Consider the following 17,410-nt stretch of genomic DNA (forward strand, 5'->3'; position numbering starts at 1 on the left):
CATAATTTTCTCATCCACGGAAAGAACTTTCTTATCCAATTCCACAATTTGATTTTCTATATGGTCCACACGTTTCTCCATGCCTTCAGAAATTTGTTGTAATTTTTCGTTGAGAATTCTAGAATTTTCGTCGAATTTTTCTTCCAATTTTCTAGAATTTGTTTCCATTTGTAGGGCATTTTCTTTCAGCAATTTTCTAGAATTTTCTTCCATTTTTCTAGAATTCTCATCCATGATTTTTCTAGAGTTTTCTTCCATCATTTTGCTCAAAACATTGAGCATTGATGTGTAATCCACAACACTCGAAGCCACAGATGGAGTTTCTACACTGCTTGTATTGACGAGTATTGATTCATCAATGTCTTCCTTATAATCAAACTCATGCGTCGCAATGTCCATATTACGCCGTTCAAACTCTTCCAGTAGACGCTTTTGAAGCTGGGCCTTATTGCCTGTTGTCGGCAGCTCCAGTTTGCTCAATTCCTTTTTTAAGTCTTCCACACGAAGCTCATTAAACTTCATTGTAGATTTTTTTTTCCGTTATCCCACTTCTGACACCAATTGTTACGTTTTTATATTTAGGCGTTTTTAATTACCCGACAATTAAAACACAGTTCTTTTAAATAACGACAATCTACAATTTATTTACTATGACTTCACACTTTACAATTCGTTCACACTGGAGTTATTCGTTTGACGCTTTAATTAAGACTGACTCGTTAGCAGCATGCGAGCGCTTTTATATATGACGGTGTGGCAATACGAGAACATTCTGGTAGCACAACAATATTCTGGCAACGCCAGAACATTCTTAGACAATGCTAGAAGGATCTACGACCATTAAGTTGTTTACCTGGTGGCTGCCAAACACATACACACTCACATAGATATATGCTCGCATTACTACAACAACAACAATAATGACAATAGACAATGAGATGAAATGAGAATGCAGAATAACAAAGCAAAGGGGTTGCTATTCTATGAGAGAGTAAGAACTAACATTTCGGTAAGCAAACAAAAGAACATAAAAGAAATTCAGGAAAATACTAGAAAATGAATAGATGATTCCAACAAGTGATAGCGAAATGTTATCGTTACAATTTGAAATTTTAAATTAACGGAAACTAATTTAAATAAACTTATATCTATAATTATCAAATTCGTAACAATATGACAATCGAGCTGTGTTCATTGTTTAGAATGAACATATGACGACAAAGGTGACGTGGTGCGTAGAGTTTGAGGAAACCTTCTTTTACATTTCACCACGCTTGCCGATCACACTAGCCGGAGTACAATTGTGAAGTTCCAGAAGTAAAAAAAAAAAAAAAGGATATAGTTGAATTGGAATAAGTTAAATAGAAGTAAATTAAGTGTGTAATAATATAATAATTTGCCAATAAGGAATCATTACGGAAAAAAGTAAGATGTTCATGTTTGGTTTTAATTTCATTGTGTGAATGATTTAATTTTGCAATTTTGGGCGACATTTGCAAGAAAAATCAAGCTGCATGTAATTTGCTATATGGGAGAAACCTGTCCCACTTGATACGACATGTTCATTGATCCGCAGGTCTTGGTTTGTCTTGCGAATTTCGAGGTTAGTTCTTCATGAGATAATTCCTCGTTCACACATAGATTTTATTGAGAATTTTTAATTGGAGACGTGCAGAATTCGCAAAAAAAGTATATTCCACAATGTATTTCATCAGAGAAATCACGGAGAGATGGGAACACGTTTGTCTTAGTGCACTGCAAAAAAACCTAATGTTATGATTTGTATAATTGTATTTTCAATACTAATTAGTATTATTTTGTTTTCTCTTTCTCTGTGAAATAATTCGGACAGAAATCAGGAATTCAGTCAAAACAATCCCTATAGTAAGTGGAGACAAAACCCCAAGATATTATTAGTGGCAATGCACATGCTGGAATTTGCCAACTAAGTTTGCAAATAGCGTAGTCTCACACCGTACATACTCTGTAGTGGATGAAAAAGCATTGTAAAATTACTGTGACACAGGCGTGGCAAACGAATTAAGAATTCTATCTTCATATCTTGATATCTTGTACACAAAGGATATTCAAAAAAATAAGGTAAATGTGTGATTGTCCGTAGAAAAGTAAAAGACAAAGAACACGTGGGTACTTTCGATATATAAAGTCTTAACTTATATATCGGAGGTGCTCATTAACAATTTTTTTTACAAAAATAGAAAATCAAAAATTTGAATCGAAAATTTAAAAGAAAGCAAAAAAAAAATTTTAATATTACAAAAATAATAATAAGAAAATAAACTCACTTAATACATTATAATTAATTGTTTTAATTAAAACAATTAATTAATTAATATTAAAAACAAAAAAAATAAATAAATATATATTATTCAAATATAATCATAAGTGTTATTATTATTTTTCAATTATAAAAACGTATTTTTTTTATTAGACACATAATAAGTATATATATATATATATATATATATATATATATATATATATATATATATATATATATATATATATATATATATATATATATATATATATATATATATATATATATATATATATATATATATATATATATATATATATATATATATATATATATATATATATTTACTCCCTGCGCATAATTTGGGGTCCTAAAAAAAAACATAATTTTTTCGCTGTGGTTGGGTTAATTACCTCTATAATATTAAATTTAAACTAATTTCCCCAATTTTTGACCCCACATTTATGATATATATCCCATTTTACATACAACGCATTCTTTCGCGACAATTTATACATTTTCCGTTTACTTCGAGGACGCGTCCTCAAAGACACCGAAGCGTATATGAAAACTATATGGAGAATCGTGTTGCCACATTTTTGTACACGTTTTCATTTTAACACGCCGGCTTTGATTTTATAGTGTGTCAACACATCCATGGCGAATGTCGGTAGGCGATATCACATACATTTCTTATGGAGAACGACTTTGTTATCGAACAACAACAGAGGTTCGCGACGAAAAACCAACATTCAAAAAGTTGTAACTCAATCAAAATCATTTTGAAGAATACAATAGTCTCTTTCCCTATCTCAAACGAAGGCGTATTTTCGTATTTCAAACGAAAGAAATTCGATTTTGAAAACAAATAACTTCATTTGTTGTTGTCGAGTAGGAGTCGAACACATGAATTTAAAATATTCAAGTCAAAAATTTTAAATATACATTTTTAAGGTGGGTATTAACTAAGAGTTTATCTGCTAAAATCAAAAATAAATCTGTAAAAAAGTATAAAAGTTAATTCTTTGATGACAATTTTATTATAATTTGATTGAGAATATCAACTTTTCACAAAGTATATATTCTTTAAAATGGATTACTAAAGAAAAGTAGTATTGAAAAATGATGATTTTAGCGGCTAAATTCGAACTTACTACCAGTCTTTAAAAAATCCAAGCGAAATTAACTTTCAAAAGTAGAAACCCTCAAACTGAATCGGGTGATATTTTTCTAACGAATGGGTTCTGTACGATAATGTGGATTTTTAGCAAGTTCACTCAAAAAAAGTAAACCCTATATTTCACTAATACGGTGTTCTCACCAAGCATGTTTTGGGGTTTGAAATGTTTTCCCTTTATAAGCATTTCAAAACCCCCCATATAAAAAATCCAAAACACAAGTTTTCCTCAAAAACACGTCAATTTTAGAATGTGAACCCACCTAATTTGGAATATACCCCGAATAACATACTCATTTCAAAATATCCCAATAAACACAGGATGAGCGTTTTCCAAATGCAACAACTTTTCAGTTTGAAGGCCGGTATGCACCTCTAGCGAAAAATTTCATTCCCATAAGAAATGCATTGCTATTTATGCTAACGAAATTTTCGGTAGCGTTCAATTTCGTAAGTTGGTACGCACCTCTAATGAAAATAACAGAGTTGTCAAAAGCATATTTTGGCAGCAAACATTTAATTTATTACAATCATTGTGTGCGTAAAAGTTTTAAAAGGTCTGTAAATAATAAACAATTTATTTGAGGAATATTTAGAACATATACCCTGCCAGCATTTCAAAGTTCCATTTCAACCTCATCGTTACCACAGACTCGTAAATGTCACTTCAACCATCATGAAAAGGTACATCAAAAAGTACATGCAAGTAATTTGCCATCCCTACTGTTAAAAAAGCCATTTTTTTTTGTGAAACGCCAAGCGCAACCAGCTTGTTATATTTTAATTAAATAAAAACGAAAATAAAGTTCTGAAAACATAGATTATACGCTTAAAATTGTGAAAGGTATATTGGTGAACAATTTGGTGATTTTCCAAACGGAATAAAGTGATTGTTTTTCAGATATTTTACAGACACGCTGCCTCCATGGAATAAAAACACTGGTTGATAGACGCAGCAACATGTAACTCGCTACTTGTAACTCAACATCATCATTAATGCCAAAAATTATGTTAAATGTAATGTGGTAGTGGTATAAATGATATATTTTTAAGAATTTGTAAATTTTTAATCAAATTAATAAATATCTAAACAAACGTGTTTTACTCGACCACAATGATTCTTTTACAACTATCTTAAAATGCACTTTTTCTGATTGTTTGGAGGGTCCCTTATTGGCGTCGTTCTAAATTGATCTATAAAGGCACATAATAATTGCACTCATGTGAAACATTTTTGTAGTAACTTGGCGTGGTACAACTTCTCAATAGTGACGGCGCTTTTCCGACGAGTTTTTGATGTCGTATATGATTGTTTTCGACGTAGTGGGGATTCTCAAAAGAGTCCCCAAATTCAAAAAATGTTGGCAGGGTATTAACAATTTTTAAAAGCGATTAGCTGGTTTAAAATTTGTGTACACAGCCCTGTCTTTTTGTTGTAGACTTAAATAAATATTTGCTACCGAAAATTTCGCTAGAGGTGCATACCGGCCTTGAGGGTAAATATAATTTTCAACATAAATTCAACTTGACTTGAAATAGCTCATCTTCAATACATCTTCAAATTGTTTGCGAATTACTTCCAATTTGCCAAAATGTTGACGAAATCTTTGAAAAGGTGTTGAAGATAATCATACCTGTTCTGGCTCACACCGCATTGTGCACCACACTATACACTTTCTACACACCACACACAAAGTTAGTTGTTCTGAGTCACACGTGTGAACACTTTTTTCGGACTTCTAATCGAAAAATGTGGCAGCTGATTTTTTCTGCAAGCCATATTATTTGCAGACAGAAATTATAAACAAAACATATTTTGCCGGTATAAACATAAAAAATTAAAAGTAAGTGCGTAATTCAAAGCCATAAAATGCCTGCCGGATTTTTGTTAGCAGTGAATAATGTAAGGACAAGAGCAATTTATCAAGAACAAATAAGAAGGCGACAATTGCGTGATGCTTCAAATCTGTTTTGATTTGTTTTTTTCTATCCCTCCTCAATGTTATGAACAAACGATCGCCGGGTCGTTCTCTTTTTTGTTTTTGACGGCGGAGAAGTTTTTATTTTGGTTTTGGTCAAACAGTTTTTAACATCCATACATTAAAGGAAATTTAATTATAGTGAGCATAATTAACTATTCTGTTAAGGTTTTTTCTCATTTGTATAGCTTAAATATTTACAATAATATTTCAAACAAATTTTCTATCGTGGCGGCCTCCATGTGCAGAAAGATAATGGCGGCGTTAGTTTTTTTTAATTGTTCAGTGATTTGTGCACCAAGAACACTTTGCAGAATTGAAGATGCCATATTTTTCATGCAATAAATTTGGTAAAATTCACTTTTCTTAGCCCATTGATTTTGTAAAAGTTATAATTTAATTACCTTATATTTTCAAAAAGACCTTTGATTTGTTTAGGAAAGCGGCTAGTATTCACAAAAATGAAAGATAATTTTGCTTAAAACTTTTTTTTTTAACTTTTAAAAATTGTGGCAACATTATACTTTCGAACACACTGAAAATCAGCTGATTAAAACAACCCCAAAATTTATACACCAATCAGAGGAAATTTCGGTTCAAATTTTAGATGGATTTTTAAAATCGTGGTTTCTGCCATATATAAGTGACTTCCTCAATAAAATTTGCAAATATTTATAAAAAACATAATAAAGATTCAGATTCTGTTATTTATTAGTTATAAAAACTTCTAACTTTGCATACGATGGCTGTACACTAAGCCTACACAAAAGAAATGTTCGTGTACATTTTTCAGGTCTATGACGGTGTATAGTGTTGGCCAGAACACCTTTTAAGTGTGACACCACACGAAAATTGTATATGTGTGTACCAGAACAGACACGAATATGAGAAAACTTTGACAAAACACTACCCTAAAATGCAACGAAAAAACCATGTGGTTTTCAATACTTATTTGTGCAACTAAGTTCGTGGTCAATTGCAAGAAATAAAAAAAAATGGAAAATTTTAGACAAATATCCAAATAGTTTATAAAAATAGGTAAGTGAAAATAAAAAATGAAATAAAAATTTAAGGAAGTCACTAAATATATATCTCTTTGCAGAAAACTAAAATTATGGATTCTACGTTCTTGAAAACATTAAAAAGCTGACCGATGAAAAAATGGTGGTCAATTAACTTGAACTGCTTCCAATAATTTATAATAATTGGTACGTCAATATGAAAAATTAAATCAACACTTTAGAAAAGTCACTAAATTTAAATCTCTTTGCAGAAAACTAAAATCTTTGGATGCTACATTCTTGCAAACATTAAGAAGCTGACCAATGAAAAATGAGTGGCTTATCGACAAGAAAAAGTTTCCACAAACATTACAAACAACTGCAACCAATTAGAATTGTTAAAAACAACAAATTGTTGAAATCAACAACTTTTGGATGAAAATGTGCATCACATCGTCAGTTTAATTCATATGCTAATATCAGTTTAAAATTGATATTTTGTGAATTCCTTCTGCTGGAAATCAATTCTAACACGCGGTCCAGTACGTTCCTAATTTCGAATTGCCCGCATGTTAATACATTTTAATGCTGTTTTATGACACCAACAGGAAGGAAATCGAATTATCAATGCAAAAGTCTTTACTAATAATGTTTAAGATATTTAAAGTTTTGTTGTTTTTTTGTTTGTTCTTATTTGTTGATATGTTTAATAAGATTATTATTTATCAATTGGTATTGTAGTATATTATGTAGTGTAGTGTATTATTATATATTTTATTTTGATGAAAATGAATAAATTATACAAAATTCATAGAATTTTGGCTTTGACTTTCAATCATTCATACAAATTTAGGTTGAAAAGTATTTGCAACGATGTTAATTTTGAATTTGACTCGCATCGAAAATTGTTTGACAAATTATTGAGAAGCGATGCATTTCAATTTGAGGATAACACTTGAGATATTATTGCTAATGTGTTGAATTTCACTGTTGAGGGTAATGTCTGTTTTTTGTTGAGAACGCGATTTTCTCAACAATTTCTCAACTTGAATATTACCCTAATCCTTTGAAAAATTGTTGAAATTTAGCATTTTTCAAACGTTTGTGTTTATTGGGATATGTCAAATTATTGATATAAATTTCATAGAAAAAAAAGGAATAAACAAAGGCTTTGAAGAACATGGACATGTGAAAATAATATAACATTTTTTCCCTTTGCGCTCGCGGTAATTATTTGAACATACGTTGCATATATGTGAATTTCGAGTAAATGTGAATTTCTAGTTTCCATGGTAAAGCTGAGTACTATTTTCAGTTTTCAAGCTGAAAACCAGCTTGTTTTCACGGTTACTTTTTTTAATTAAATAATTTAGAAATATAAAATTATTTGCAATCAATTCCTTGGATCTTTTCCATCCATTATTTGGCAAGACTCGATCAAAATATAATCGTCTTCATAAATATATTTGTAGTTTTAAGTTAGTGTTTTGGTGAAAAAACCGAACATAGTACTCACCTTAAGGTAGGTACTATGTTCGGTTTCCGAAGCGAAATCCCATACAAAACCAAAAATGCGAAAAACTACCGAAATATTTTTTCATTTGTGGTACTTTGTTTTTTTCGAGTTGAAAAACTGACATAAAGTGCATAGTCCCTAATTAGGTCGGCTTTAAATCCTTTCATATGTTGAGATTAGTTAGTTTCAAAACATGGCGCCATTTGTAATGTGAATTAAGAAATAATTGATTTATTCAAATGATTTGTGTTAAATTAGAATACAAAAGTGGTTCGCGTTGTTATTTAAAAATGCAATTAGATTGACGAAATAAAAATAACGGAGTGCTATATGTATATAACAGCATCTGGTTCTGTAGCCGTTTCTGCCACAGTAGCATCTGCCCTCACATCCCTGACACCCACAATTGCAGCCACTACATCAGCTACAGTGAACAACTCCAACATAGCACCCTCAACACCTGCCACGACCACAGTGGCTGTGACCGCAAATATTGTATTGCAACAACCAAATACAACGGCCGCCCAAGTAGTGAGTGGTCCCATTGGGGTGGCAGCAAATACTACTCCAACATTAGCCACTATTACTAATTCTTCAAATGCAATATCGACTGTTGCTGCCGTTAGTAATACAAATGCAATACTAATGCAATGGTGGTTTCACAATCATCCACAATAGTATCACCAGCAGCTGGATCGAATGTTGTTCCCACCACTACAATGGCTTTAGCAGGAGCTACCGTGGGACTTAAGTCTGGTCCAGATATTACAATGACATTGAACCGTATAAATACGGCAGAGAATGAAGTTGATGTGGAGGAATGTTTACCAGGTGATGTTGTTAAATTGGATTTTGCTGGCGAAGAAGTGGCTGGGTGAAATTTTACCCCTAAGGAATGTCTTCTAGGAGTTTCCAATCGGCGACCGGTGCCCGTTGGAAACTCCGCCTATTACAACAGTACTATCATCGCTTCAGCCATCAGCAACAATAGCATTCCATCAGCGTCATATTGTAGAGATACAACCAGGCCACCATTTATCATCATCCCCTGCTAATTTAGAATTGACTAATCCCTGCCAGCATTTCAAAGTTCCATTTCATCCTCATCGTTACCACAGACTCGTAAATGTCACTTCAACCATCATGAAAAGGTACATCAAAAAGTACATGAAAGTATTTTGCCATCCCTACTACGATTTTATTTTTTGTGAAACGCCAAGCGCAACCAGCTTGTTATATTTTAATTAAATAAAAACGAAAATAAAGTTCTGAAAACATAGATTATACGCTTAAAATTGCGAAAGGTATATTGGTGAACAATTTTTGATTTTCCAAATGGAATAAAGTGATTGTTTTTCAGATATTTTACAGACATGCTGCTTCCATCAAATAAAAACACTAGTTGATAGACGCTGCAACATGTAACTCGCTACTTGTAACTCAACATCATCATTAATGCCAAAAATTATTTAAAATGTAATGTGATAGTGGTATAAATGTTATATTTTTAAGAATTTGTAAATGTTTACACAAATTAATAAATATCTAAACAAACGTGTTTTACTCGACCACAATGATTCTTTTACAACTATCTTAAAATGCGCTTTTTCTGATTGTTTGGAGGGTCCCTTATTGGCGTCGTTCTAAATTGATCTATAAAGGCACCTAATAATTGCACTCATGCGAAACCTTTTTGTAGTAACTTTTGCGTGGTACAACTTCTCAATAGTGACGGCGCTTTTCCGACGAGTTTTTGATATCGTATACGATTGTTTTCGACGTGGTGGAGATTCTCAGAAGTGTCGTCAAATTCCAAAAATGTTGGCAGGGATGTTATGCAACATAATGTTTGCACAGAACACGAAGAAGTAGAAGAAGCTAATTGTCATAATACTGCAGATGTAATCGATGAAGATTTCTTTTTTAAAATATGCTTAAAAACGATTTCGTCTTATCTCTGTAAACCCAGTGCTTCTACATTCAACACCCATTTTTTTACAAGGAAATGAATCGTATTTTTTTTTTATTATTTTACCGCTCCTCGTAATTGCTCCCTTTTCTATTTGTTAAGCGAGCTCGTTTTTTGTGTGTAAGAGGCGTAAATGAATGAGAACTGAACAAAAGAAATGTTAATGCAATTTTAATTTTTAATGGAAACAACATGAAAGCTAAATATGAGAAATGATAATTAAAAATTTTTAAATATAACAATATTAATGAAAGAAAGCTGATAATCCAGAAAAGAAAACATTGTGTTCTAGGGTCTTTAATTAGTCTATAAATGTACAAATTAATAAAAACTCATAATAAAATTATAATCGAACTTGTCTTATTTTTATATACCGGGGTATAGGTAATTGGGTGGTCTTATACGTTTTATACTTTTTAATATAAAATTAGTAAATTTTTCTGAACAAAGTTATATCCAAAATAAATGTTTATAGTAAATAATTAAATAATTTTTATTTAAATAGCAAAATAATTTTCTTGTATTCATCATTTGTCCAAAATGATTGCGATAGGCTGGAATGAAACGATTTAATTTCGTTGTGGCTTTTAAATTTCAGTTAGCGGCATTCTTGCATTTTATCAATTCAAAACACTGGTTGAATTTCATTGGGAGAGTATAACATCCTTCAGTAAACCAGCCAATTGCTTCTCAATGTATTAATTTCAGTCAACGAAGAGTCTGGTATAGAACACTAACATCCCTTTGTGACGAAATATAAGTCGGGAACAGTGACTTTGGCTTAGGAACTACCCTTGAACTTGAGTTATGGGCTTAAGTTGGTTGTTCCCCCCGATGTAACAATATTGGCAAATGAAATGGCGTTATTATCCTTTGTGGGAACTGTGGTGGTGACCACTAGAGTTGAAATTGCTAGTGAGGCGGCAACAGCATGTGCATAAGTACACTCTTGTCCACTGTTAATGCAATGCGATTATGTAGATATTGTGGACACCAACGAATTAAGTTTGTTGCTGAACGAATTATGAACCCATTGCTGCGGATGATGTAAAATATTGCATAACACCGGAATTATATGTTTTTTTGATGTGCGTTACAAATTGACGGTATCCATTTGGAAAAGCTGAAGAAGACAATGTACCACATGTTGTAAAAGCTGTTGCAGAATGTGGTAAGACACCAGGAGTAGAGCGGCTGGAGCTTTATTCTTAACAATTATTAGTGTCCAGTGCTGTATGAGATTTTTTAGCAAAACAATCCAAAAACTGGTGAAAAACACTTTTCAAAACAATTATCATGAATGCGTGTATGTAAACAATCAGCTGCTGCGTATGTATAAGTAAAAATAGTATGACATTTGGCGATGTTGTCAATTAAATTGAGGAGAAATAAACGCGGAATAGCTCCAAAATAGCTGTTTTCTTCGTTCGAAATGTATTGTCAGCACTCTCATTTTTCAACGCGAAAGAATGGTTAAGTGAAGTTTTTTTCGTGCCAACAAACATAGTACCCACTGTCAAACTGAAACATCTCAACTCGGTGTGAAGGGTGAAATGTTTTGGAAAAATTAATGAGGAAAACGAGTCAGTAGGAACATAGCATAAAGCTGATATAATTTTTGTTTTGTCCATGGAATTATTACGTTTTAACAAAGTTTCAACGACTTCAATAATTATTTGCGTACTTTTGTTAAATTAACTAAAACAGAGGAATACATTATACATAAATGAAGCATTAAGATTAACTAAGTTCGTGTATCTCCCAAAAAATGTTCTGAATTTCTTAAAATTTGTAAATTTTACCAAAAATGCGCCCATCATGAACTTCATATGGTACTAAAGACATTCTTGCAATTTTTAACTCAATGTTTTTCCTTCAAACTACAAAATTTTCTTTAACATTTAAAAAAAAAATTAATTTTGTATAAAAATTTTTTTGAATTAAAATTATTTACTTATTTTTGTGAAAACCGCGTGACATTTGCGTTTCTAATACAGTTTAGTTAACATTTTCTAAAATGGATATATTTTTTATAAAATTAACAAAAATTTTCCTTTCTGGTGTTTTTTCAATGTTCAATGTATTGTAACTTTGTAGGGAATGAACCAAAGCAACATTTGAAAAAGTTTATATTCGTTGAAATGAGTAATTAAAGAAAAGTAACATTGAATAAATGGCTATTTTAGCGATATGGAGTGATTTAATGCTGGCCTTAAAACAAAACGCAACGATCTAAAGAATTAATTCGAATAAAAATCTGGGTCAAAATTTGATTAAAATTTACAAATGATTCATTTGTTTAAATATGTATATATACTTATATATATATTTAAATTAAAATTATATATATTTAAAATTTCAATGACCGATATCTCGAAAACTACGCATTTTTGACAAAATTGTTACTTAACATTTTCTCTTTGAAATATACTATTTATACCAACTATGCACGTTTCTTTGTTAAATTTTGTAAAAAATGGAGCAATTTATTCAAAAAATTGTCAAATATTTAAAACTTCAACGTTCGGTATCTCGAAAACTAAACATTTTTGACAAAATTGCTACTTAACATTTTCTCTTTAAAATATACTATTTATACCAACAAAGTACTTTCTTGGTAAATTTTGTAAAATATGCAGCAATTTATCCAAAAAATTTTAAAATGACCGATATGTCGAAAACTAAGCATTTTTCACAAAATTGTTACTTAACATTTTCTCTTTGAAATATACTATTTATACCAACTATGCACGTTTCTTTGTTAAATTTTGTAAAAAATGGAGCAATTTATTCAAAAAATTTTCAAATATTTAAAACTTTAACGTTCGATATCTCGAAAACTAAACATTTTTGACAAAATTGCTACTTAACATTTTCTCTTTAAAATATACTATTTATACCAACAAAGTACTTTCTTGGTAAATTTTGTAAAATATGCAGCAATTTACCAAAAAAATTTAAAATATTAAAATTTTCAACGATTGATATCTCGAAAATAAGATACCTCGATTTAAGTCATTTATTATACACCTTTTATTTTGTACCAAACTTTTTGTAATTTCCATCAATAATGGCAGAAAGTGTGGAATTTTGATCATATGGCGTATTTTTTTATATTTCCCATTAGATGTTTTTGTTTACCATTTTGCTTATTATTTATTTTTTCGGAGGAATCGGTATATCTTGTGCAGTTAAGGGTTAATTACGCTATGGTTACGAGGTGTATGCGTATTGGAAAGAAATTTGCCACAATTCTTAAAATTCAACAACTTGGCAATACTGATGCGGTTATACTGATATGCTATAGATCTATTTCACTCGATCATTCAACTTCGTATAAGAGGTAGAATGAGAAAAAGATGTTTGTGCTATATGTGATATTAATATTAACATAAATCAAACGAAACCAATAAATCAAGGCCTTACCAACAAATCCAAAAAATGTTCATATATTTAAAATTTCAATTACCGATATCTCAGACAAAATTGTTACTTAAAATTTTCTCTTTGAAATATACTATTTATACCAACTATGTACTTTTTTGTCAAATTTTGTAAAAAAAGGAGCAATTTATTCAAGATATCTCGAAAACTAAACATTTTTCACAAAATTGTTACTTAACATTTTCTCTTTAAAATATACTATTTATATCACCTATGTACTTTTTTGTTAAATTTTGTAAAAACAGGAGCTATTTATTTAAAAATGTTTAAATATATAAAACTTCAACGTTCGATACCTCGAAAACTACGCCTTTTTGACAAAATTGCTACTTAACATTTTCTCTTCAAAATATACTATGTATACCCATTATGCACTTGTTTTGTTGAATTTTGTAACAAAATGCAGCAATTTATCCAGAAAATGTTAAAATATTTAAAACTTCAACGTTCTATATCTCGACAACAACATTTTTGACAAAATTGTTACTTGTTACGACAGATATCTCGAAAAATAAGCATTTTTTAAGAAAATTGTTACTTGACGTTTTCCCTTTAAAAGACACTATCTACACCCATTATACACTGCCTTTGTTAAATTTTCGTAAAATATTCAGCAATTTATCAAAAAAAAAAAGGTTAAATATTTAAAATTTCATCGACCGATATCTCGAATATTAAGCATTTTTGACAAAATTGTTACTTTACATTTTCTCTTTAGAATATACTTTTTATACCCACTTTGTACTTTTTTGTTAATTTTTTTTTTTAAATGCAGCAATTTATTCAAAAAATAATCAAATATCGAAAATTTCAACGTTCGATATCTCGAAAACTAAGCATTTGTGTCAACATTGTTACTTAACGTTTTCTCTTTAAAATACACTATTTACATCCATTATGCACTTTTTTATTAAATTTTGCAAAAATTTATCCAAAAAATGTTAAAGTATTTAAAAATTCAACGATTGATATCTCGGAAACTAAGAATTTTTGACAAAATTGTTACTTAACATTTTCTCTTTAAAATATACTATTTATACCCACAAAGCACTTTCTTGTTAAATTATGTACAAAATGCGGCAAATTATCAAAAAATTAAAATGTTAACATTTTCAACGATTGATATCACGAAAATAAGATACCTCGATTTAAGTCATTTATAACATATACCTTTTATTTTGTAATTTATTAACGTGAGGCAGAATGAGACAAAAAATATTTGTGCTATATATGCTGTGGGCAGTGATGTCAATTGTTGGGCATTCAATTCGTCAAAAAATCGTCACCTTTAAACGAATTATTCAAACAATAGCATAACAGATGTCATTTGAATTCGATTTAATTTCATGAAAATGAGTAATCATGCTAACTAATTAGTCATACAGTTTCCATTTTCCTTAAACATTGATTTATTTCAATACTTAGTACTAAGTTCGTTTCTGCCTAAAGGCCGGTACTATGTTCGGTTTTCGAGTTGAAAATCACTTTATTTTCGCGATTACTTACAATAAAAATTTTAAATAAAAACAAATAGATTGCTGTGAAATCGTAATGGAATATAGATGAAAAAGACAATGCGTATCAATTGAGTTAAATTATCTGGTTTTAATCGCACTGGTTTTAATGCGATCTCGGTATTTATTTGAACAAACGGTGCTTCGAAATTCCCATTTACTCTAAATTCAAATATAGTCACCATTTGTTTAAATAAATACCGCGATCGCAAAAGGAAAACATTTTTTTTAAGTTATTTTCACATCCCTATGTTCTTAAAATCCTTTGTTTATTCATTTTTTCTATGAAATTTATTTTAATAATTTGACATATATTTTGAAAAGAATATGTTCAGTCAGAACATATTCCAAATTAGGGGCGTTTTAAATTATGAAGTTGACGTGTTTTTGGAGGAAACCTTGTGTTATGAACTTGATTTTTGTATGGGAAAACGACTCGTTTTGAAATGCTTATACAGCGAAAACATTTCAAACCCCAAAACATGCTTGGTGGGAACGCCATATTATATGCAACACCTTATAAATATGAGTGTGAAGCAGAGAAAAAAGCGGAGAATTCTCTATTTCTCAATTATCAAAATTGATCCCTCTATGGTTCTCTTTTGCTGGCTTTTTGAGGTAAACGAACGACTTCCAGTAATATTTTTGATGATTACCAATAATTAGCGGGTTCTCGAACGGAGCTAATATGAATAATATGCGTACTAAGTTCGAGTTTATCCGCTAAAGTGAAAACTAAAAACATATTTGTAGTAAATTTTATTATAACTTAATGGGGGGAATAGCCCAAAGCAAATTTTCAAAAAGTTTTTTATTCCTTACAATAAATTATTAAAGAAAAGTAATCGTGAAAAAATGCCGATTTTAGCGGTTAAACTCGAACTTAATACCCACCTTAATACCTCGTACACATTACACTTTCAAAATCCACTAAAATTCAACTGTCATTTGCCTTATAAAAAAGGTATTTCAAATCTATTTTTCGTAGATTTCGAGACTAATGTGAATGAGCTTTAATAGTAATTACACAATTTTACTAGCACGCCAACATCAGTAGTAACTACAAAATAGCAAACGTGGCATCACTGGTATCCATATGATCATAATTTAACAGCTACCATCAGTGACAAGGCATATTAATTAAAGGTAAAGTCACCCCATGATATGTGTACACCCCATGATATTTAGAAACTCAAACTAAAATGACAGGTCACTTAAGTTGACATTTTGTGTATGTGTAGTGTTGTTGTATTGTAATATTTATGTACACAAAGAATGTAAACAAACATACTAAACGTAAACAAAGCCTTTGACAAGATGAATGTCGATATTAGTCACCTGATTACATGACTTTACCTCTTTAATATGCCTTGCATCAGTGATGGGAATTAGAAAATGTTTGGTACATGTTGAAAGGAACTTTTGGAAGTGTTCAAGCATGGCATATTCGATTAAGGTTTTATCAATGAAACACTTAATTGCGATATTTTAGTTTTATAGTTGATATATATTTAACAAGTTTTTTAATAATTAACCGACTCTTAATGTTTTTTTCACACTCTTTGTTTTTCTTACGTTTGCCGTCTAATTAAAAAACTCGTTTTTTACTAAAATATGTTGACAATATTTCGCCTGATGTGCCAGTGAGAACACTTAAGATGTGCAAAGAAATCATAGTTGTTTAGTTCCGCTCGAGGTCATGAGATTAAAAACAGATGTTGTTTTTTGTAAGTTGTAATTTTTATTTAAAAATATCCAATCATCGAGATACCTCTATGCTTGTCCTCAGGAAATTACTTTAACCAAATATGAGAAAACATTTAACACATTAAGGCCGGTACTCTGTTTGTTGGTGCGAAAAAAGTTCCACTCAATCATTGTTTCGCGTTGAAAAATGATAGTGTTGACAATATATTTTAAGGGAAAAAAACAGCCATTTTGGGACTTTTTTGCGTTTATTTCGTCGAGATGTATTGACAACATCGCAGACTGTCACGAAATGATTACATATACATACGCAACTAGTGGCTCGATTTACACACACACGCATACAAAATAAATAATTTGAAAAAGAAGAAGCAGGCGAAGTTATTTTACAAATATCTTTGGAATTATAAAAATAAATTTTACAGTGCTGCATTTTATTTTTTGGAACATAGCAATTAATTCTTGTGATTCCATTCATTGCTACTTCGGTACTATACATGTTGGTTGAAGTGCTAATGCTTGTTTTGGAACATCAATTGCTGTGCCTCCTTTTTTTTTAAATTATGTTTTGTGTTTATTATCCCGATGCCCAGTACAAATGAAACGATTGTAAAATATAATTCACCAAATAAAGCTTTTATTTTGTTAACATTTGTGTTTAAATTTCATGTTATATATGTACATTATTTATATTCTACCATATAGTAGGGAGCGGCTAGATATTGTTGCTAGTTTAATATGGAAATACAACTCCATGTTATACTTTGTTTTATCAATCATCAGATTACATTTTTAAATAATAATCAGATCCACTTTTGTGTT

General features: G+C 30.5%; 1 protein-coding gene and 3 long non-coding RNA genes across 5 annotated transcripts; 3 read left to right on the forward strand and 1 right to left on the reverse strand.

The window, feature by feature from the left end:
• The first annotated feature begins 4,022 nt into the window (after positions 1–4,022).
• LOC142223616 (uncharacterized) lies at positions 4,023–4,431 on the forward strand. Its single transcript, XR_012718825.1, has 2 exons — positions 4,023–4,302; positions 4,360–4,431. It is a non-coding gene; the product is annotated as an uncharacterized LOC142223616 (long non-coding RNA).
• Positions 4,432–6,131: 1,700 nt separating this feature from the next.
• LOC142223617 (uncharacterized) lies at positions 6,132–7,254 on the forward strand. Its single transcript, XR_012718826.1, has 3 exons — positions 6,132–6,475; positions 6,540–6,645; positions 6,711–7,254. It is a non-coding gene; the product is annotated as an uncharacterized LOC142223617 (long non-coding RNA).
• An 868-nt stretch (positions 7,255–8,122) lies between these two features.
• On the forward strand, positions 8,123–9,528 carry LOC142225951 (uncharacterized). Of its 2 annotated transcripts, none has more exons than XM_075295798.1 (2): positions 8,123–9,258; positions 9,315–9,528. In XM_075295798.1, exon 1 carries the CDS (start codon positions 8,285–8,287, stop codon positions 8,630–8,632), a length of 348 nt encoding a protein of 115 aa, XP_075151913.1. In that variant the 5' UTR covers positions 8,123–8,284; the 3' UTR covers positions 8,633–9,258; positions 9,315–9,528. The 2 variants fall into 2 exon arrangements, with proteins under 2 accessions (XP_075151913.1, XP_075151914.1); XM_075295799.1 differs by having other exon boundaries at positions 9,326–9,528.
• A 738-nt stretch (positions 9,529–10,266) lies between these two features.
• On the reverse strand, positions 10,267–11,420 carry LOC142225952 (uncharacterized). Its single transcript, XR_012719536.1, has 2 exons — positions 11,021–11,420; positions 10,267–10,959 (listed from the first exon to the last, which is right to left on the reverse strand). It is a non-coding gene; the product is annotated as an uncharacterized LOC142225952 (long non-coding RNA).
• Positions 11,421–17,410: the final 5,990 nt, after the last annotated feature.

This window comes from Haematobia irritans, chromosome 2, assembly GCF_050003625.1.
Source record: "Haematobia irritans isolate KBUSLIRL chromosome 2, ASM5000362v1, whole genome shotgun sequence".
In the NCBI taxonomy this organism is placed as follows: Eukaryota; Metazoa; Arthropoda; class Insecta; order Diptera; family Muscidae; genus Haematobia; species Haematobia irritans.

What these genes read in the sequence shown, in the direction of transcription:
- LOC142225951 (XM_075295798.1), top strand. Translation starts at nt 8,285, where the DNA reads ATGTATATAACAGCATCTGGTTCTGTAGCCGTTTCTGCCACAGTAGCA.